This window comes from Choloepus didactylus, chromosome 13, assembly GCF_015220235.1.
Source record: "Choloepus didactylus isolate mChoDid1 chromosome 13, mChoDid1.pri, whole genome shotgun sequence".
Classification (NCBI taxonomy): Eukaryota; Metazoa; Chordata; class Mammalia; order Pilosa; family Megalonychidae; genus Choloepus; species Choloepus didactylus.
In genome coordinates, this window is record NC_051319.1 from 93,799,437 (window position 1) to 93,822,991 (window position 23,555).

Here is a 23,555-nt window from a genome sequence, read left to right on the forward strand (position 1 = left end):
ACTCACAGAATAAGGTTCGATAAAGTTCCTGATTTAATTAGCCAAGGATATAAAATCGTATTGAGGTGGCGCCCAGGGCAGGAGCAGATGGAGGACAATTCAGCATAGCTTCCCTTGAACCTGAGTTCCTATTGACTGCCTGAATAAGGAAACGTCTTGCCATGTCTGAGAGTTTAAACCTTGCTCCACCACTGTCCTTTTGTGATCATGGCTTGCATCTGGAAGACCTCGTACCAGCAATACATGCATTTCTGCTCATGGGGCTATTTACAAACATCGGGGTTTCTGGAGCCCCGGCCACCCTCAGCATCACCAGTGCAGCATCTGCATCCTGAAGGGAAGCAGCCAAGTCAGGGCCTGGGGGCCCTTTCACCGCTTCTGCTCCAGAGAGCCTATTCCCAATTCATTCCTTAACTCAGATCTTATGCTTTTTTTATCTGGTTTGTTCAAAGACTGAATTTTGACTGAGGACCATGCTCACAAATCCATTTTCCCAGAAATATCAAATAGGGGAAAAAATCAAATCGATCCTAGAATTTGGTTCTTGAGGAACAAGGTGGGTTTAATTAAGAGAGGTAGATAAAAATTTGTGCAGTGATTCTGGAGGGACTCTCAGGATCTTTCAAGAACTCTCACCATTGATAGTGATGATTATAATATCCGTTCCTACTTATTTTCAGACTCAGCTTTTGTTTCCCTTGGCAGTGGTAGATCACCACACTGCTCATATAAACAGGGCCTATCTTTTTCTAAAAAATTGGGAGGAGGGGAAAGTGAAATATTTTCCTAAGGATATTGAGCAGGAATCAGAAAAAGAAGAGAATGTTTGATGACATTCCACAGCTCCGAGTTGTGGGGATGATGTGATAGTCGTGGTACCAGTGAACATCTATGAGAATTTAATGCACTTTTGGAAATGCTTTACTTGTATTTTCTCACTGATGCAGTTATTTAATGATTTCATTAATTAGCTAACTCAAGTTTTGTTTGAAATTTAAGACAGAAAAAAAAAAAAAGAGTTGAATAAGGACCTGAACTCCGTAAGATAAAGGTTGTAGGAAGGATATTTCTCTCCTGCCCCAGGCAGCAAAGTTTTCAGGAGCAACAGTTTCAGGACTAAGCAACCAGCTCTTTGCCCCACAGTGCACTTGTGAGTCTGGATACCTGAAAGTAGGAGATAATCGAAAGGCCTGCTTTCCTGTTCCTCATCTTTAAAAGGAGAAGGATAAGATCACTTGTGGAGAGCATAGACCTCTTTGTGAATATGAAGAAAGCTATAGGATAATGCACGTACACACCAAATTTTGTGTTTAATTAGAGAGAATTATCAGATCCCAGTCCTATCAGTCAGGAGAGTCTATGTTATGCTGCAGTAACAATAAACCTAAGAGGTTTATGACACCAGCATTTTTTATTGCTTGTCTGCAGGTTCATCTTGAGTTAGCTGGGAGCTCTGCTCTCTTACTTGTCACTCAGAGATCCAGGCTAATGGATCCTGCACACCATCTGGGACATCACTGATTACTGGGGTAGGGGAAAAACAATCACATATTGGCTCTTCAGGCTCCCAAATGGAAATGAAACACAGTTTTCCATTCACATTACATTGGCAAACAAGTCACCATGTGAAATCTTTCATGTGACTGGAAGAAGATATTTGAATTTCATTGAGAAGAGAAAACAACTATCACAGTAGGTCAAGAACCCCAGAACTAGTTGATCTCTAACTCCCTTCTAAGTTCAAGGTTTCTCTGAGTCCAAGATAACTTACAATACACTTATTCAGAGTTTGACCAATAAGTCTACATGCACAAATGATAAATACAAATTTCCCTCCAACCAGGGGATCCTCTCTAAATCCAGGACAAGAGTGAGTCTTACCCTAACAGGGTGGGAGAAGTCTTTGGATGATTGCTTTAACTTTGAGTGAGAATTGAGGAATTGAATAATTTTTTCCCCAGGGCCACTCTGGTCTGCCTACAAGAGAGAAGATTTGGTTCCTGTCTGCCACTGTTGTCTCAACAGCTTATCCACAATGAAGTTGGACCAGGCAGTTGCTAATATCCCTTCCATTCCTGAGATTTTGTTTTCTAGACTAGTGCCTACTGTTATCAAATGCCAGATGATTAGATTTTAGAACTACCAATCAAAGTATATCCCAGGGAAAATAGATCTAGAAAAGAGTAGCCATGAGAGGATTTTAGCAAGGGACTAACAGACTCAATAGGCTGACAGCACTCTTAGGCATGGTCAGATGCTAACTGCTCCATCCCACCCCCAGTGACTACAGCCCCGTCATAATCTCCACTAGCTCCTTTTTCTTAAGTATATAATTTTGATTTTTTCTCAACCTTATGGAAAATGCTGTTCAAAGCAGCATTTTATAGAAATTTTGTGCTCCCATTGACCACCCCCATTTTATAACATGAAAACTGAGACCTAGTGAAGGGACATAATTTGCTCAATTCAAAGGCCAATTGTAGCAGGCCAGCCACCCATCTCTTTGAGACCCCTGAGTCCATTGCAAGACCTAAATTCCATTTGCAAAGTGTGGGGCCGTATTTTGATCCAAAGATCACCCAAGAAGTGCTTTCTGGATTGTTTTGCTTTGAATAAGTAGGGTACCGTTTCTACTCTATTTCCTCTTTTACTTTTCTTCATTCATGAATTTGGCCTCTATTATTACAAGGAAAGGTTATGCCCACTCATATGTTTCTACCTAATTAAGGAGGTTGATGGACTCACACCTTAACGCCACTCACCTTTTAATGCTCTCTTAGATTGGCATATTTACCTGATGATGTATTGATAATACTTTGCTAATCTTTTCCACCCTTTCTGCTTTTTCTTCCAGTTAAGATTATGGTAAAGTCCTGTGGCAGCCTTTTTAAAGGCTCAGGGCCTTCTGGATGGTGATCTCTTTGTTTCTTTCCGCAGTTCCTTACCAGCAGAACCCTTACAATCCCCGGGGCAGCAGCAACGCCATCCAGTGCTACCGATGTGGAGACATCTGCAAAGGGGAAGTGGTCCGTGTCCACAACAACCACTTCCACATCAGATGCTTCACCTGTCAAGGTAGGGGCCCCATTTCCAAGCTACTTTCTTGAACTCCTGGCCGTGCTCTCACCCCAGGACTTGCCTCGGGGGCAGGAAGGACACCTCTAAAGGCCTAGGGAGACTTTCCATGAGCCCCTTCTTAAGATGGAAGCAGTGTGGAGTGAAGAGGGAGGCTGGAGTGAGGGAAAGAAGGAACCATTGCAGTGGGGCAGGGGGGTAATCTCAGAGTGGTAGGTGTGGACCCAGAGGGAAAAAAGACAATCTGAGAAGGCTCCAGACTTACGCTTATAAATCAATTTGAGAGCAAATGAAAGAGAAAGTTGTCTTGATTAAAATTCAGCATGGCTCTAAGAATGACAGAGGAAGTGAAGAAAACTTTAATAACTGATAAAGGTGTCTCCAAAAAATACAAACCGAAATTTCTAATGGTAAACTGTTGAAAGGATTCATTTTAAGATTAGGAGCAAGAAAAGGGCACTTACTTCTAGAACCTCAGTTCCCCATTGGCGTGGTCTGGAAAGAAAGAAATAAGCCTGTACATTTTTTTTAAGATAATATGATTGCAGAGAAAACACAAAAGAATCTACAAATAATTTAGCAAATTAATAAGAGAATTAGTAAAAAATAATATTCAGAAAAGAAAAAAAATTGGTCACTTTTAAATGATGCCAATGATCTAATTATGCTGAAACAAGTAAATGCAGGTAAAGTATCAAACATTTAGCCTGCCTCTCTTGTACAAACTGTGCTTAAATGTAACCAAAGAGTTGTTGAGGGAGAGTTTCTATCTCAAAAACATTCTGCCTAATAAATAAAGAATGGTAGAGTTAGAATATCTTCATTTTCAAACCCCTAATGAAATAACTGGTCACAAATGGGCTATGTCTAGTCCCAGCTACCACCATCATCAAAGTACATAACACTATCAATGAAGTTTCATTGCCTAAAAGTCAGACCTGAATCTCAATTCAAGCCTCTAGATATGAATAACTACCAGTACATAGGAAATGCAAATAGAGGGGAGCATGGTAATTGGCACCATGGGAGTACAATGAGAATGTCAGAAATTTTAGAGGACAAACAACTCGATTTCTTCCATAAATAAATTGAGGAGAAAATAAGAGGGAGGGAGAACCTAGATATTAAAAGAGAACCTAAGAGTCCTATCAACCAAATTCAGTGTGTGGACCTTGATAGATCCTGATTCAAACAAACCAATCACTGAAGAAGGGGGGATCAAAAAGGAGGGGATAATTGGGGAAATGTGAACGCACTGACTAGATAGTGCCTTAATAGGCATTCTGTTAATGCTTTTGAGGCTGCTGTGGTTCGTTTTGTTAATGGGTCCTAATATTTTAGAAATACACTTTGAAATACTAATACCCAAAACAATAAGAGAGTTTTTCAAGGTTACTAGAACAGAATAAATGTAAAAAAGAAAGCATATGTCTATATACCATTAACAATTAGAAATTAGAACTTAAAGCAAGATACCATTTACACTAACAAGAAAAAAATTTTTTAATTTAGGAATAAGTCTTATAAAGTTGTATAAGCCCATATGATAAAAATAGGAAAATTTTCATATAAGCCATTAAAGAAGACCTAAATAAATGGAAAGATATACTATATTCTTTGATAGGAAGACTGGAAGACTGACTATCAAAAGATGACAGTTCTTCCCTAGCTGAACTATAGATTCAAGGCAATCCTAATGAATTCCATAAGATTTTCCATAAAAGTTGAAGAAATCAAGTAAAATTTATATTCTTCACAAAGGGCAGGGAATAATCAAAGCACTCCTAAAGAACAACAAAACAGATCCTGTCAGATCAAATACTGACATATTACTATAAGCTATCAATACAGTGTGATCTTAGCTTAAGGGTAAGTAAACTGACCAATGGGTCTGAATATAGGGCCAGAAACAGACCCTCACATATATGGAAACTTGGTTTTTTGCAGATAGGTAAGGAAAGATCGGATTGCTTAATAAGTGGTGCTGAGATAAGTCAGTTCAGGGTGGATCAATATGAAAGGCCACACATAAAACTTTAGAAGACAATGTAGGAGATATCTTTTCAGCATTTCAGGGCAGAGAAGAATTTCTTAAACATGACACAGAAAGTTCAAATAAAGGAAAAGACTGATAAATTTAACTACATTAAAACTGAGAACTTCAGTTCATCAAAAAATACCACAAAGGGAGTGAAAAGATAAGCCCTAAACTTGGAGAAAATATTTGTAATGACAAATAGAAAATGGATTAATTTCTAGATATATAAGGAACTTCTACAAATCTAAAAAAAAAAAGAAAACGGACAAAAGACATCAGCAGGCATTTTACAAAAGAGGAAATAAAAATGGCCCATAAACATATGAAAATATTCTGAATTTCATTAATAATCAGGGAAATGACCTTTAAAACCACAATAAGACAGCATTTCTTACTCACCATGTTGACAAAATATAAATCAGATGTTACCAGGTATTGCTGATCAGTGGAAACTGCTGGTGAAAATGTAAATGGAGAAAACTCTGGAAAACAGGGAGGCATCCCCTCACCCACACAAGAATGTCCTTTGTAGTGTTTCCAGAAAAGCAAAATGATACAAGCAGCTCAAATGTCCTTTAGCAGTGAAATATACCAATTACGATATCTTCAGATAATGGAATACTGCATAGCAGGGAAAATGAATGAACTGCAGTTACATGCATCAATATGGGTGAATCTCAGAAACTTAATACTGAGAGAAAGAAGTTAACACAAAAGAAAAAATCCAGTATAATTCCACCAATTTAATGTTCAAAAACTAAATAATGTCTTGTATGCAGATACATGCATAGATGGTAAAAGTATAAAGAAAAGCAAGGGAATGAGTAACACACAATTCAGGACAGTAGGGAAAGGGGGTGCCATTGGGGAGTAGGTTTCTAAGGTTTTGGCGATGTTTTATTTCATGAGCAGTGTGGTAGGCAAGTGGGAGAGTATGGTATCCTTAAATTGTTCATATATATTTTATATACTTTTCTGTATGTATGATATATTTCACAATTAAAACACTTTAAATAACGAATTAGATCACCCTCAGAGGTTCCTCAACTCTTTGGCTTTGAAGTTGCAGCAAATTCAGTCTCACCTAAAAAGTTTAAAATCTACAGAATTGAATGACAGAATCCTGGACTCTCAAATCTGGATGTGTTCTCAGTTACCACCGAGCCCCCTCATTTTACAATGAAGCTGCTAAACCCCAGAGAGGTGAAGTAACTTTTCCAAAGTCACACAACACCAGAGTGGCAGAATAGGAACAGGGACAAAGTCCAATGACCCACAAAGCAGTACATTCCCCACTGGAACATGCTTCAGCTGTGTATTAGGCCTCCTTCTAGGCATTACTTTCACAGTGTCTATGCATTTTGGATTTTCTCAAAGCAGTTCTAATTTTTCATATTCTGTCCTGTTGTCAAACCATATGCTCTGTTTGGTTTTTTTTTAATTAAATTCAGTTTTATTGGAATACATTCACACACCATACAATCATCCATGGTATACAATCCACTGTCCACAGTATGATAACATAGTTAGGTGTTCATCACCACAATCTATCTCTGAACATTTTCCTTACATCAGAAAGAACCAGAACAAGAATAAAAAATAAAAGTGAAAAAAGAACACCCAAATCATCCCCCCATCCCACCCCATTTGTCCTTTAGTTTTTATCCCCATTTTTCTACTCATCCATACACTAGATAAAGGGGGTGTGATCCACAAGGTCTTCACAATCACACTGTCACCCCTTGTAATCTACATTATTATATAATCATCTTCAGGAGTCCAGGCTGCTGGGTTGGAGTTTGGTAGTTTCAGGTATTTACTTCTAGCTATTCCAATACATTAAAACCTAAGAGGTATTATCTATGTAGTGCATAAGAATGTCCACCAGAGATATGCTCTGTTTTTTGATTCACAGAGTAATGACTACCCCAGGTGTATTAACTGCCTGTCAGTTCCATACTGCAAACCCCTCTGTCATTTTTCCTGTTATTTGTGCTCCTGGCTGTGCTCAGCCCCTAATACATCTGTCATGCTGGTCAACCTTGCTTTCCATCCTCATGTTCTCCACTGTACTTCAGGAACCCCCTGAGATTCTTATCAGCCATTACGTCTGTCCGTCCTTTCTACCAAAAACTTCCTCCTGCAGCCCCTTGGGGGAAATGGAGGAACTGATTGTTCCAAATTTTCTTATGGCCTCCCAGTTTTCTCCATTGGGAGAGATGGCTCTGGGGGTGGAGTTGGCAGGAGAAACGAAGAAGAGAAAAGAAGGGAAAAAACAGGAGCTGTTTCCAAAGAGGTGCTAGGCCCTGACCTAACTAATTCCACAGCTGTGAAGTCAATTGATCGGCCACCTGCACACCCCAGAACAGTGTGTGCTCTGGCCTCACCCGCCCTCAAGACCAGGCATTGCTTGATGTGATGAATTTTCATGATGCCTGATGGCCAATGACACCTTCCTCACCTCCCACCACCACCATCCCCTCACCCATGCACCCTGCCTCTCCACAGGGTGGTCCCCAGGGGCCTCCAGCTCTACCTCACACTGGGTTTTAAATGTTAGGCTCATAGTAAGCCCCAGAGGAGGCTTTCCTTCTCATAGACTCATAAGATGTCAGTTTAGTTGTTTCTGGTGCAACCTCTGTATTTCACGTATATGTGATCAGAGGCCCCGAAGAAAAGTGGTCTGAGTTCATTGTCATCCTGAGAGACAGAGGCAGTGGTGATCCCAGAGCTCAGGCATCTGACTCCCAGACCACTGTGGCTCCCACTGTCCTGTGCTGTTTCCCCTCGGGCTGTGACCTCTGGAGCCACCCTCCTCCTCACCAAGCCTGGCCTTTAAGCCTGCCCATGGAACGCAGAGGAGAACAGATATTTGCAAAATATCTTTGGTGTTCATCTGGAAGTCCCTTCTATGTTAAACCTGACTACTTTTGTAAAACAGCTTTCCCTGGAAAAGGCGAGGTGAGGTAGTCTGTACTGGGTGATATCAGCCCAGTCCAGGCTCAGTCCTCAGGCTTGCAGGCTTGGAAACTCCATCCTGTTGGATCCCCTTGAGAAAAATGCTGACTCATGCTAACCAATACCTCAAGAAACCAATGTGTAAAACCAGACCGCCTGTTTATTAATGTACCCAACAAGAGCCAGACCTCTGTTGGACTAGTTTGTGTTGACCTGACCACTCCTTCTCTCCCAGAGGCAATCTACATGGAAAGTCAAACTATCCCACAGTCTCTTGCAGACTCAGAACGAGGGGAGCTGGTCATAGGATTTAAAGGGACTCCCCAGCTCCCTTCCTTTGATTGCTGACCACCCTCCTTCCTGGCCAACCCATCCTTGCTGTAGCTGGGTCAGTACACTAGCAAGTCATTGCAGCTCTGGGGACCCTGAGAGCCATCTAGTCCCTTGGAAGAAACTTTGCCTCTTTCTGCTCTGCCCATTATATGTGGATTTCATAACTCATCTCTCCAACGGAAATCTTATTTCCCACATTTTTGAGTCCTTCAGAGTAAAGGGGGGATCCCACATGATTCAGTTGTCCAAACACTTATAACACCTGCTCATCTCTCATCTGTCCCACATTTCCTCATATTGTCTGCAAGGATATCACAAGAGACCTTATAAAATACCTTGTAAAACCATGTTGCCTCTCTCTTCAAAAGATATCAATGTAGTTGATAATTTTTGCATCTGGACAATGGGGATTCATTATTATCTTTCTGCTTTTATAGATGTTTGAAATTTTTCAAAATAAAAAACAAACATTTTTAAACTAGGGAAAATCACCATCCATGCCTTCTCAGTGTCCCCCAAAACCTAAATGTCTTAAGCTAGACTCAGAATCTCCTCCAACTGGCCTGAACAATATTTTCCTATGTTACTTCCTACAAACACCACCCCCACCCTAGCCCCACCTTCACACAAATATGATTTGCATCCTCCTCTCTCTGTGCTTTAGCTCATTCTGTTCCTTCAAAGTTCAACTCAGATACCACCTCCTCCAAGACGCCTCCCATGATCCTTCCCAGTGACAGTGTTCGTTCCTTCTTCCACACTCACACTTGCTGCCTGCACCACCCCTGCAGCCTGTCGCCCACTATATATGGCACTTTTCTTTATGTACTTCTCTTCACATTCATTTTTAACCCCTCGCAGGTAGGGGATTGTGCATCTTGGCTGGGAACAGACCTGCCCTTTATGGTATGGTAAGGACAGAGTGTAAACTTCAAATCATCCATCCCATTGCCATCCTTAGTTGTCTATAGTTTGGAATTTGGAGGGTGTGGACCCCATACTTCTTTGTACCTAACAGAGTCATGCACATAGGAAGTGCCCAGGAAATTTTTAACTGAATGATTCTTCTATCGTATTTATGATACTACCAGCTGTATATCGTTGCATGAGCCACATGGCCTTAAACTTTTCATCCATGGACTGAGAGGACTGTACATCGTCTGTGATTCTCAGGGTGCAGCAGAATCAGCTGGGGAGTGGGTTAAAACGCAGATGCCTGGGCCCTGCCCCCAGAGATACCTCCAGGCATCTGCATCTTTACAAGTTCCCAGATGCATCTGATGCCCATCCTTGGAGGAATGCTCCCCCAAAGGGCAGTGAGGTCTGATGTGTCTTTTGCTCTGGCCACTCGTGGTACACCCACAAGGCCTTTGTGCTCGCAGGCCCTCCCTGGACTCAACCTGCCCTTTGCTCCTTGTTTCCCCAAGTGTGTGGCTGTGGCTTGGCCCAGTCAGGCTTCTTCTTCAAGAACCAGGAGTACATCTGCACCCAGGACTACCAGCAGCTCTATGGCACGCGCTGTGACAGCTGCCGGGATTTCATCACAGGCGAAGTCATCTCCGCCCTGGGCCGCACCTACCACCCCAAGTGCTTCGTGTGCAGTCTGTGCAGGTGAGCTGGGGGTGGCGGGGCCGGGTCCCTCCACGGGGAGGGGAAAGACCTGGCCTCTTCCCAAGTAACTCTGGGGTTACAGGGCTTTACATTAGACACTGGGATTCCTAAAATCTCAAGGGTGGAAGGATCTGACAGGCCATGGCCAGTGGATTTCAAACCTTTTAGCAGCTGCATCTTTATCAGATGTGAGCTAATGTAGAACACTAGTTTGTCCTGTGATGAAAGCAGGGTAAGAATCTGAGCCCGCACTCAACCTCCCGTTTCTGGTCAAGAGGCCCTCAGAGGCCCTGGTCTTTCAAAATTCAGTCTAGAAGTCACAGGTCTGGCCCAGACTCCTGCATCCTCACCCATACACAGCACAGGGATATTTGTATATAGCCTTCCTCCATCACCCCAAGGCCATCTCATGCTGGCAGGTGACCTTAGCAAATGACCCCTGCTTTATAAGCCTCACCTTCCTCATCTGTTAAATGGGGATCAAAACCATTCCAATCTCATTAGGTTGTCATGAAAATAAATGAGATGATGTATGCAAACACCTTAGCTCAGTGACTGGTAATAAATGTGTCTGCTTTTATTATTCTTTTCATTATTGCTATGATAATCATCTAGCCTCTCTCAGGATATCTCCAGTGATGGAGACCTTGCTGACACCCCTCGGGCATCCCATTCATTTGTTAGTTTAGTAAACATACCTTGAGGGACCACTGTATGTCAGGCACCACATTAAGGAGATGAAAAAATGAAGAAAACTTCAGCCCTGCCCACAAATACATTAAATTTAATGGACAGTTCTGATTAAGTAAGTCATGGGTAAAGCATAATTAGAGTATGTATGTATTTTTAATTGGGAAAGGATTTATATATTAATTACTCTCCCCAATTGAGATAACCACCTGGTTGCCAGTTAAGAGTAACTAACCAATTAGAGTATCTGAATGAGACTGTGATGACCCTGTGTGTAAGGAAATATAATCACCCAGTGGAATTCATTCATTCATCCATCTTTTAAAATGTTCCACACCAATGTAAGATGTTAATAATGGGGGGGGGGTGGTATATGGGAATCCTGTATTTTATGCATGATTTTTCTGTAAACCCACAAGTTCTGTAATTTAAAAAAAAAAAAAAAAAACCCTAGGTACTGGATACTGGAATCCCAGACCAGTATGTTAGCACAGTTAGGGGTCCTAATGGTAGAAAGTGAGGTTTTGTCAAGCTCCAGGGAGAAGAGGTGAGTTCCCAAGCTCACGCCATGTCCTTTTAATATGAGTTCGTGTCTGGGCCCCAGTGAGAGCACAGCTCCCCAACTCCTGTCCAGTGCTAATGTCACAGGCATCCCAAGTGGCATGAGCACAAGCAGCTGAATGATGGGATTGTTGGAGCAGAGGCTGCTGCATGCAGCTCATAGTTTAGTGAGGGAGGCAAAACATGTCTTAGCTGGAGTCTCCTGTGCACAAATGCAGAAGAGGAGAAGAGGTTGATTTGGGGAATTATGGGCTTCTTATTGGGAAGGAAGATTGTGAGAAATGTCTGAATGTTCACCATTTTGCTAAATATGTGAGTTGAAGGAGTTCTCCTTGACATTTGGGGATAGGTCAAATAAGGATGGAAAAAGTCCTTCCAGGCAGAAAAGACAACTCTATGTTCTTATGAACCTTTTTATGTTACAGATAAGAAAATCTAAGCTCAGATAGTGTTGTGTTTGCCCAGTGTTAAAATCATGTAAATGACCCAACTGGGCCTCCAGGTCCAGCCTCCTGGCTCCTGATCCAGTAGTTTACTCATCCTGGTGCTTTGATTAGCATGTGAATTTACTTGATGCTCTAGAAGCAAGCTAAGTGGGCATGTGCATGAATCCCTCAGGAGAGGAAGTGTTGAGTTTCTTACTCTTCCCCCTTACAGGAAGCCTTTCCCCATTGGAGACAAGGTGACCTTCAGTGGCAAAGAGTGTGTGTGTCAAACATGCTCCCAGTCTATGACCAGCAGTAAGCCCATCAAGATCCGCGGACCAAGCCGTGAGTCCTCCCCACCAGGCACCCCCATCCTGGCACTGTTAATTGCTCCTGCAGGCCTGTAGGGAAGCAGGAGAAGTTCTCACCCTGGAGGACACCTGAAGCATATGGCCTAGACTCACAGAGTGAGCCTCCCTAAGCACAAATGCAGGGAAACCAGCTGCCTGACTCCAAGAAGGGATGGCCTGGGCCATATAGCAGCCAGTTGGGTGGGACTTTTCTGGGATAAACTGGCTGCTGATCTTTTTTCCCCTCCTGATCCAGGCCCTCAGGGGCACCCCCCACAGAGCTGATCAAGTGTTTAACTACCAGGGGTTCTCAGTGTTTACAAAAGCCACTTAAAAATAATTTGCAGACATATCTTGCAAAAGGAGAAGTATGAGGTGCTGTGGGAGCAAACCACAAGAATCATGCTACAAGGATCAAACCACAAGGATCATTATTCTTAGAGTGTGTTCCGTGGACCACTGTGTCAGCTTCACTTATAAAAACGCAGGCTTCTAGACCCATCTTAAATCTCTAGGGGTGGAACCTAAAATCTGCATTTTAATACATTTCCTGGGTGATTCATTTGCTGCTCCTAAAATTGAAAACCACTGACTAGGGATTAGGGGACATACACCATGCCATGGTAAATGTTATATTTTAATACCAAATCACAGACATAGGGAAAAACTGAGATCAAGAGTATCCCTCAGAACAGCCATTCTAATTTGAAAATGTCGATTCCACTCAAGTGTATCTTGAGAAATGTCTAAACCACTGTTCTCAGGTGCTCTTGTGAGGCCTTCACAGGTGTCCACACACAGAGACCAGCTCCTGGGTCTCTGTAAGCCATTAAGCCATGCTGGGCTTCCGCCTTCTTTCTTTCGTGTCATGTGACACTCTTGCTGGCCTTGTCGGCAGAATCAATGAAAACCCATTAACCTCCCAAGCTGCATCACTCAGTGGGGAGGGGAGCACTGCCGGGAAGGGGAGGCTGTCAGCCTTGGTAGCAGAGTCAGCATGCTGGGGCCACATCCTGCCAAGGGGATTGAGCAGAGAACCCTGAGTCAGCAGGGCCAGGCTCCCAGGTGCTCCATGAGAGTCCGTCCAACCCTGGTGAGCTGTGGAGAAGGACAGTTGGAAGGCTCCCTCCCTCGACATTCCATTCAATCTAATCAGATCTGCTCTTGGAATATGTCCTTGGTGATGCTCAAGGACAGTTTGCTGCTTTGAACAGATTTCCATCTCAAGGGGACTAAGCACATACGCTGTTATCCTTCATAACTCCTTGAAAGCTTCGTCCAGAATGACAGAAAGGCTGGGATGCTGGGGTGCTGGACCAGGGCCCTGTGGCTGATGCTGCTGAGTAGCCCAGACAGCAGCAGGACCATGTGTGAGGCAGTAGAGAGAGGCAAGCTGGGAGTCTGGAGGCTGCCAGCCTGCTGCACGATGCAAAGCAATCATGTAGGCTTCCTGAGACTCAGTTTACCCATCTGTAAAAGAGGAGTGGAGTGTCTCACCCTTATCCTCCTGGTAGGAATGTTGTGGTAAGCAAATGTATTAGTATGTACAATCAAACTAACAGGTTGTAGTGTGTAAAATGTTCTGTGAATTGAAGGTGATAGATGATATTGGCTTCAAAATTTAATATAGGAAGCTCACCAAAGAAGTACTGAGGATAAGATTCCTGCATCCATTGTTTTTTCTCTCAGCCTGTGTTACTTGATATTGTATGTATCAGGTATCTCTGACAGGTGGGAGATTTCCTCCACTGAGTCTGGGAGTCATGTGTTAGCATATCTTCAAGGAGAGCCTCCTAAATGTCTCCACTATAGTTTTGCATATTAAAAGGAAGGTGTGGAAAAGTGGGGAAATGGAGTCAAGAGGAGCAAGTGAGCAAATGAGCAATTTCCAGGAGGAGTGTCCAAGATCATGGCTCATCTTATTACTCACAAAGTAAAGACATCAATCTGCAGATCTGCAGGGCATATGGTTTATAATGTTTTCTCCCCAAAGATGGTCACTGTTTATGATGCAAATGTCAGGTAGCATCCTGACTAGAGGAAATGTTGAAAGTTCCCAAGGATTATAGAGAACCAAAATCACACAGCGGAGATTGCTAAGAATGTAACATGGAAGAGAAAGAGAAGGCTGGGGGAAAAAAACTTGGTGTTCTCAAGCTACATGACTGTGAAATTTCATCTCTGGAGGATGAAGAAAGACATTCTGGAAAAGCAGGATCAGTATCTACTCAATGGGGATGTGCTGGTTTGGAACTGTTATGTACCCCAGGAAAGGCCATGTTCTTTTTATCCATTCCTGTGGGTGCAGACCTAGTATGGGTGGGACCTTTTGATTAGCTTGTTTCAATTGAGATGTGACCCAGCCCATTCAAGGTGGGTCTTAATCCTTTACTGGAGTCCTTTATAAGAGAATAAAAGGCAGAGATATTAGAAGAGAGCTTATAGAGAGAAACACCCTAGAGATGCCAAAAGAGAATGCTTAGATGCTCAGAAAGAAAGCCACTGGAATCAGAAGCTGAGAGCAATGAAACCTGAGAGAGAAGGACCAGCAGACATTAGCCATGTGCCTTGCTATCTGACAGGGGAACCCTGGATGCCAACAGCCTTTCTTCAGAGAAGGTATCCTTTTGTTGATACCTTGATTTGGTCATTTTCACAGTCTTAGAATTGTAATTTATAATTTAATAAATCCCCATTGTAAAAGCCAACCTGTTTCTGGTATATTGTATTCGGCAGCTTTACCAAACCAAAACAGATTTTGGTAACAAGAAGGATGCGGTGACTTGCAAATACCAAAAATGCTGGAAGGGCTTTATAAATGGATAAGAGGAAGATTCTGGAAGAATTCTGAGGTGCTTTATAGAAAAGGCCTGGATTGCTTTGAAGAGACTGTTGGTAGAAATACGGACACTAAAGGTACTTCCAATGAGGCCTTAGACAGGAATGATGAATGTGTCATTGCTAACTGGAAGAAAGCAGATCCTTGTTTTAAAGTGGCAGAGAATTTGGCAAAATTGAGTCCTGACATTGGATGGAAGGTAGAATTTGAATGTGATGAGCTTGGGTATCTAGCTGAGAAAATTTCCAAACAAAATATGGAAAATGCAGCCTGGCTTCTCCTTGCAGCATATAGTAAAATGCTAGAGGAAAGAGATAAGCTGAGATCTGACCTTTTGGGTACAAAGAAACCAGAAATTGATAGTTTGGAAAATTCTCATTCTCTGGAAAGCAAGTCCCCAGAGAAGATTTGACCAGTCAGCCATTTCAATGGGAGCCAGGCTTGGAGATGACATTATCAAGACAGGATTTGTGGAAAGTCCTACTGTCTGATGGTTGTGACCCCTGTGTGCTGTGTGCTAAACTGACAAGTGTTTTGCAGTATCTGTATAAACAGAACCACTGCCAACCTATACTAAAAATGACAGTTAAGGAACAGATTGAAGGAACAATGACTTCAAAGGCAGCGTCATGGAAGCTGAGGTCTGGAGTCAAGAAACCTCAGGCCAGGAGAGCAGACTCACACACTTGGAGAGTTTAGAGAGAGAAACACCCCAGAGATGCTAAGAGAGAACCCATAGACACTCAGAGAGAGAGCCACTGGAATCAGAAACTGAAAGCAAAGAAACCCAGGAGTGAAGGATGCCAGCAGCCTTTCTTCAGAGAAGGAATCCTCTTGTTGATGCCTCAATTTGGACATTTTCACAGCCTTAGAATTGTAACTTGTAACTTAATAAATCCACATTGTTCAAAGACAACCCATTTCTGGTATATTGCATTCCTGCAGCTTTAGCAAACTGAAACAGGGGACAAGAAGAACACCCAGGAAGTATCAAGCAAAAAGAATCCTTTTACCACAGAAAGAATAAATGTTTCCTCATGTACCTTACTGAGAAGAATCAGCAGCAGCATCACCCCTTCCCCACGACCATCACCACCACCAACACCATCACCACCACCATCACCACTTTCTCCACCACCATCGCCACCACCATCACTGCTTTCCTCACCACCATCAGCACCACCATCACCACTTTCCCCACCACCATCACTACTTTCCCCACTACCATCACCACTATCATCATCAGCATCACCATCACCATTACCGCTTTCCCCACAACCATCACCACCACCATCACTGCTTTCCCCACCACCATCACCACCACCGTCATCACTTTCCCCACCACCATCACCATCACCATCAACACTTTCCCACGACTGTTACTGCTTTCCCCACCACCATCACCACCACCATCACCACCATCATCACCATTACCAATATTGATTGACTATTACTATTGCCAGACACTGCACTAAGTATTCTACACATAATACTTTATTTAATTATTATAACAGTTCTAGAGGGGAGGTTACTCTTATCTCTTGTAGAGGAGAAAACAGACTCAAAAAGCATAAATGCTTTGCTCAAATCACACAAATAATAAGTGGTGGATCTGAGATTTGAGCTCAGGCAGTCTGGTGCCTATTCCCTAAACACCCTATACCAGAGACATGACTTGCTAATTGGGAGGGCTCCTATCTTCCTGGATGCCTTGCCTAAAACAAGGTGGGAAGCTTGCTATGACTTACAAAACCCACCAGCTTCTACCCGTTTTTGCTGATCTGAGTATAAAAAATGACACAGTCAATAATAACTAAAAATGTCTGTTTGGGGTCTTCAGAGACATCACTATTAGACAGAGGAATTTGGGACGAACAGGTGGTGATATCATACTTTCTGCCAGCTGTAGATTGTAATTTCGGCATACAGAGGAACAAGAGTGGACAGCTGACTATGCAGAGACCAACTCAAGACAGGGTGTGGTTTTCCTGACCCTGCTTATTATACCAGAACCACGGGCTCCAGGGTAGGGTATCTGAGGCTCCACTGCTAGTTAAGAGTAAAAGAGGGAAGAAGAAGAAAAGCATCCCAGTAATTACAAAGTCAACAGAATGGAGGACCACTAACATAACATGAAAAGGAAAACCACGTGGAGAAGGTGTCCCAGAATTCTCAGGAGGAATCAGCAGGACTTCGCAACAACAGGAATTTCACTTCTGGTCTCAGAACAGAGGTTGAATAATGCACAGATGATGGGTTAGGAACATGAGAATGTGAAATAATCATAACAAACTGTTATTGGGCATATACGTACCAAGCACTATGCTAAGCCCTTATGGGCCTGATTTTAATTAATCTACACACCAGTATTGTAAGGAGAATATTAATGACTGTCCCCATGGCATAGATGAGGAAGTGGGACAGCTGGGATTCTCCCCTAGGCAGCCTGACCTCAGCCCTGCTTCCAACTACCACATTGTGCTATCTCCTAAACTCTTACACAAGATGCTAGGTTTATCTCAGATGCATCATTGAAACTTAGAAGGCTGGGACACATTACTGGAATGCGACCACAAAAGGGTAGAGCTTATTCAAATAAGTTTTATTGGAGTGGAAGAAAATTGTGTTGCTGGCCAATCACATGTTTAGCTTCATGGAATCCACAGGTGAATTTGATCAGATGATGACCATATCAAGCAAGAAAAAACAAAGTCTAAGGAATGAAGGAGAAGAAAGAAACTATGGTTGTCTTTCAGTATTTAAAGGAAATCTCATGTGGGAAAAGAGGTAGCTTATTCTTGGTTGCATAAAAATAGGGGAAAGTTACAAGGTGTCAGACCTCAGCTCCCTGTGAAGAAGACATTCATGACAGTCCTACCTGCCCAAAGGCAAAGTGGACACCCTCAAGAGGGGGCAAGCTGCCCACCACCAGGGGCAATTAACAGGGTGGGTGCCCGCCTGTCAAGAATGCTGTCAGTTCCTGTTTTGGGAGAGAGGGTTGATCAAACACTGTGAACTCTGAGCACCTATGGAATTATCAAACCTGCCAGGGAGGCCCACAAAGACATGTGTTTAGCATTTGTGGCCTAGAAAACCCTTGGGTTCTTCTACATTGAGATTGAGCAAGTCACATCAGACACATGTCTATATATAAAAGGGAGGGGCACTACAGCAGGAGGAGGTAGGTACTAGTGCTGTCCTCATTTCACACATGAGGAAACAGAATCAGAAAGTAAATGAGTTCCCAAATGGGTGGAGCAGGAGCTTGTTGCTGCTTTGTTCAGCTCCACAGTCCGCAACACAGAGGGGGATGAAGGAAGGACCTAGGCCTGACTGACCCCAACACCCAGGCTCTTAGTAATTCGTAGCTCACTGCTCCGAGCCCCCCACCCCAGATGTAGTCTCCTGGCCTTCTTTGCTGCTCCATAGTCCTTGCCTGGCCCACCTCTCAAATCCTACTTCCCCCACGAAGCTCTTCTGATGCCTAGAGCTGGACTTTTATCACTTTTGTTTTTCAGCTTTTTATTCCATTGACATCTACCTTCTATTACTGGAGTTCTTGAGGACACAAGGCATGGCCCTGAATCACCTCTGCTTCCCTCACTGTCCTGAGCACAGGCTGCATCTTACTGCTAATGAATTAAAACAATAAATACCTGTTAAATAAATTAAACAGCCAAAAAATGTGTGTGTGGGGAGGTTCAGACCTATCTGAACTATTACATTCTGAAGCCCATAATTATTAGGGGTGAAGGGTAAGTTATTCTAGGAGAAAGAAGAAAGGGAAAAAAATATATTCCAAATCTCTTTATTCTCCCAGTCCTTGACTGAAGAAGGCCTGGGGCTTGAAGCATTTTGCAATCAGAGCTTCCTGTCTCCGGCTTGTGCTTAGGGATATTAGAAATGCAGGGAACATGGGAGCTGACTCACACAAACACTTCATCAGGGCCCCAGACCCTCCCCACAGCCTGCTGGACATACCACCCTCCCCAGACATGTGGACACATCCATCTTGTCTCCCAGGGCCGGCTCCCAGCTGGATGGAAGGGCTGTTCAGCCAGATTCTCCCAACTTTTTATGCAGTTTCTTTTCTCCTCAATGCTCTGAAGTGTGTGTTCATCTTGTGGCGCTGTGGGAGAGGTCTGTCCTCTGGTAAACTTTGCCCCGTGACCCCTTCCTCCTCCAAAGTGGGCCATCCGGTCAGCTAGGCCTGAATTCCCAGCATCTCCCAAGTACCTTGGACACTGGCTCCATTTCCTTCCCCTCCCCTGACACACACGGAGCAGCAGGCAGCACACTGGGGACCGTGCCATGCTCCCCTGGCCTCGGTGGACGTTCCAGGGTGACGGTGATGGAGAGGGAAGGCACCTTTCAGTTTGGAACACTCTCAACAGACCCTTCAATCCTTGCTACTTGGGAAGGTGAATGTTTGGGGCATAGGGTGGGCCTGGTAAATTCTATTCTTTGCCTAGGTACTGTGAGAACCATTCATTCACACTCATTCTGCAAATATACATTGAGTTCCTACTATGTGCCAAGCATCTTGCTAGGCACGGGAATAGATTTAACCACAAAACACAGACACAGCCCTTGCCATTGAGCATTCAGGCTAAGAATGAGAAAGAGATACATAGCCTGAACCCTGGAGCAGTGCTTCTCAGACTTTACTGTGCATATGAATCAGCTGGAGATCTTCTTAAAATTCAGGGGTAGGGGTCCAATGCAGAGAAATTGGGACTCTCATTCATTGGTTTTGGAAATGTAAAATGATAAAAGCTGCTGTGGAAACAGTTTGGCAGTTCCTCAAAAACTTGAACATAGAATTACCATATGACCCAGGGATTCTACTTCTAGGTATATACCCAAAAGAATTGAAAACAGGCATACAAACAGGTACTTGTTACACCAATGTCCAGAGCAGCTTTATTCACAATAATCAAAAGGTGGAAGCAACCCACATGTCCATCAACAGATGAATAAACAAAATATGGCATATACATACAATGGAATAGTTCAGCTATAAAAAGGGATGAAGATCTGATATATGCTACAGCTACAACGTGGATGAACCTCGAAGACATCATGCCATGTGAATTAAGCCAGACACAAAAGGAAAGATATTATAAGATTCCATTTATATGAAATATCTATAATAAGCAAATTCATAGAGACCAAAAGTAGATGGGAGATACCAAGGGCTCGGAGCAGGGGAAATGGAGAGTTATTGTTTAACAAGTATAGCATTTCTGTTTGGTATGGTGGAAAAGTTTTGGTAGTAGATGGTGGTGATGTAGCAAAACATTGTAAACATAATTAGTGCCACTGCGTTGTACACTTAAAAATGGTTAAAATGGCAAATTGTGTGTTATATATATGTTACCACAATGAATTTTTCAATTCAGTATTTCTGGGGTGGGGCCTGCAATTTTGCATTGGTGAGGCCTGTAGTGCTGGTCCCGAGGATGAGGATGGGCCAGGGGCAGTGCAGGATGGAACTGCTTTGGATGGACAGTAGTCAGGATGACAGGCGGGGAGCTTTCTGCAGGAACACTGGAGGGGCTTCTTTCTCACACTAAGAGCCCTTGTCAAGAGGTCAAGTTCTGCAGCAGCCCTTTCCTCACCTGGCAGAGCCTCTGGGAAGGTGCCAGTGCCAGGGTGGGAGCAGTTGTGGGAGAACTAGTGTTCAGGGAAGCATTTCATTGACATGTGCATGGGATGATGGCCAGGGGTCAAAGGAGCCTGCATGGTTTGCTCAGCAGTATCTTCTTATCTTTGCAGATTGTGCTGGGTGCAAGGAGGAGATCAAGCATGGCCAGTCTCTCCTGGCACTGGACAAGCAGTGGCATGTCAGCTGCTTCAAATGCCAGACCTGCAGCATCATCCTCACCGGGGAGTACATCAGCAAGTGGGTCTCCCTCCCACCCCACACCCCTGCCCCGGCTTCCCGGGCCTCTGTAGGCTGTAGGGCCTGTGCCATCTAGCCGCTGCCTGCATCTCCAGCCTATCGCCCTTCATTTTCTGTCTGGCTTCCACAGTCTGGCCACAAGGGCATCTTTCTTGGCCGCTTTCCCACCGCTTCCCTACTTTTCCCTCCCAGGGTGTCTCCTCTGTCTGAAATGTTCTCGCCAATTCTTCACATGCTCACTCTTTCTCTTCCTTCCTTTCTGGGTTTCCATGCCATCTCCGCCCAGAGGGCCTCACATCACCTCTCTCTGCCTCCAGCCACCCGTTACTGGCCCTTGGAGTGCTTGCTGTTTCCATATACCTCTATCACCATTTGTAATTATGTATTTAACTGTGTTAACTTTTTAATAATGATACTAATACTAGGTACCATTTATTGATCTTTTATTATATGCTAGGAACTTACTAACTGCTTTTTATGGATTATCGCATCAAACCCCCACATATACCCTGTGAGGTGTTTGTCCCCATTTTAAAGCTATGGAGACTGAGGCTTGGGGGGAGAAAGGTACAGTAACATGCTCCAGGCATTGTGCCAAGGGCAGGAACTTTCTTTTATCCACTGCTGTATCACTGCCCTTAGCACAATGCCTGTCCTACAGTCAATAATAGAGTTGCTGAATAAATTTAATTGAGGAGATGATGGTTGCGTAAGTTACCAAAAGAGAGGACTCCCCACCCCAAGACCTGCATGCTGCAGCACTGGACAAGTCCCCCTCACTGCTAGGCCCTCACTGCTGAGTATTTATATGCTCAGGTACCCAAAATAAATTATGATCTGGGACCCTCACAGCTTTGACCCTTTACAACCCACACACTTCCTGGGTACCACTCTCTGGTGTGATGCTAGGAGACAGCAAGCATGTAAAGGTGCATGATACCTTGTTTCTTCTGTCAAGAAACTTACTCTAATAAGAAAGATAAGCCATATACATGAAGAATTATGACACAAGGGGATATGTGATAGGGAGCTCAAGAGAAGTTTTATTCTTTAAGACCTTTTCAGTCATGATAATAAAAAATTCAGCTCAAACTCACTTAAAAGCAAAAATGGGAATGAGGCATAATAGCTTCAGGTATGGATGAATCCAGGGGCTTAGTGACACCATCAGCACTTCAAAAACACACACACTCTCTCTGTCACTTAGCTCTGCTTTCCTTGTGTTGGATTTGTTCCCAAGCAGGCCTTTCCCAAACAGTAGCAAAGGTGATCACCAACAACTGCAGGCTCCTATTCTATCCATTTAGCAAGGCTTGCACAGAGAGGCCTCTTTCCCAGGAGCGTGAGCAAAAGCCCCACACCTGCCTCTGATTTGGCTACCCTGGGGTCACATGCCCTTTCCTGACCCATCAGTGGCCGGGAAGATCTGAACCGTAGAGCCAGAGAGCAGCCCCTTGTGAACCCCAGCAACTGCAGTGGAAGAGAGGTGGCTCCCCAAAGGAAAATCCAGGGGAGATACTGTTACAGGCAGGTGGTCAGACAGGCCTGAGTGAAGGACTGTGAATATTCAGATAAGGGAGGGATCACGTCTAACTAGCAGAAAGTGGAATCCAGAATCTGTGAGGGTTTCATGGAAGGAAACAGCAAGCATGTTGAGCTGGACCTTGAAAAGAAGGGTAAGATTTGAAAATGCAAAGATGGAAGCTTCCAGGTGGAATGCTCAGCCTGAGCAAAGACAGGGAGGCTGGCAAGTGCTAAACACATCCATCCTATTTTCTGGAACTCAGGTGTGTGCACAGGTGAAGCAAGGTCTGAGGCTGCAGAGGTGAGCTGAGGTCAGATCACAGAGGGCTTCTAATGGCAAGTTAGTAGGAGTTGGCATTCCCCTCTGTGCCTGCCAAGTTAGGAGTGCCCTTAGTGAGTCACCAGCCAGGAGTCCCTGAGTCAGGGAGCCTAGGTCAGAATTCTCATGGGAAGTAAGAACTTGCTCAGAGATCCTTTCAAGGAGGTCCAGCCAAGATTGCCCACCTCACCTTGGGTCTCTGCAGCCTGGCGCTGAGCCCCTCCGGAGAGACAGGGGGAGGTGGGGAGCCTTGCCCCCAAGCCTGCTTATATGGATGACTTTCACCACCAGAGCCTACCTGCCCTCTGGGGCTGAGGCTCCCCAGCTCACCCTCTGTTCCGGTTTGCTAATGCTGCCTGTTATGCAAAATACAAGAAATGGATTGGCTTTTATAAAGGGGGTTTATTTGATTACAAAGTTACAGTCTTAAGGCTATAAAAGTGTCCAAGCTATGCCATTAACAAGTATACCTTCACCAAAGGAAAGCCAGTGGCATCCCGGAAACATCTGTTAGCTGGGAAGGCACATGGGTGGCATCTGCTGATCCCAGGTTGTGTTTCAGCTCCACTCTCAGCTCCTGTGCATTCTTCAAAGTGTCCCTCTTGGCTGTAGCTCCTCTCCAAAATATCACTCTTAGCTGCTCTGAGGTCCTTCTGTCTGTGAACTCCTTTATACAGCTCCAGTGATCCAGTTAACACCCACCCTGAATGGTGGGGTAACACCTCCATGGAAATTATCCAATCAAAAGTCTCACCCACAATTGACTGAGTCACATCTCCATGGAAACACTCAACCAATAGGTTCCAACCTAATCAACACTAATACGTCTGTCCCCACAAGATTGCATCAAAGAACCTGGCATTTTGGAGGACATAATACATCCAAACAGGCACACCATCTGCATCCCTCTCCCCCATTCCTTTTGAT

At 43.9% G+C, this 23,555-nt stretch overlaps 1 protein-coding gene across 10 annotated transcripts in view; it reads left to right on the forward strand.

Annotated features, from left to right (window-relative positions):
* Nucleotides 1-23,555, forward strand: part of ABLIM3 (actin binding LIM protein family member 3) — a 111,112-nt gene that overhangs the window by 38,711 nt on the left and 48,846 nt on the right. For all 10 annotated transcript variants that reach the window (XM_037801349.1, XM_037801351.1, XM_037801352.1 and 7 more), the window contains exons 3-6: nt 2,938-3,075; nt 9,832-10,015; nt 11,924-12,036; nt 20,659-20,785. In XM_037801349.1, coding sequence (XP_037657277.1) covers nt 2,938-3,075; nt 9,832-10,015; nt 11,924-12,036; nt 20,659-20,785 — 562 coding nt within the window. The remainder of the gene's footprint in view (nt 1-2,937; nt 3,076-9,831; nt 10,016-11,923; nt 12,037-20,658; nt 20,786-23,555) is intronic.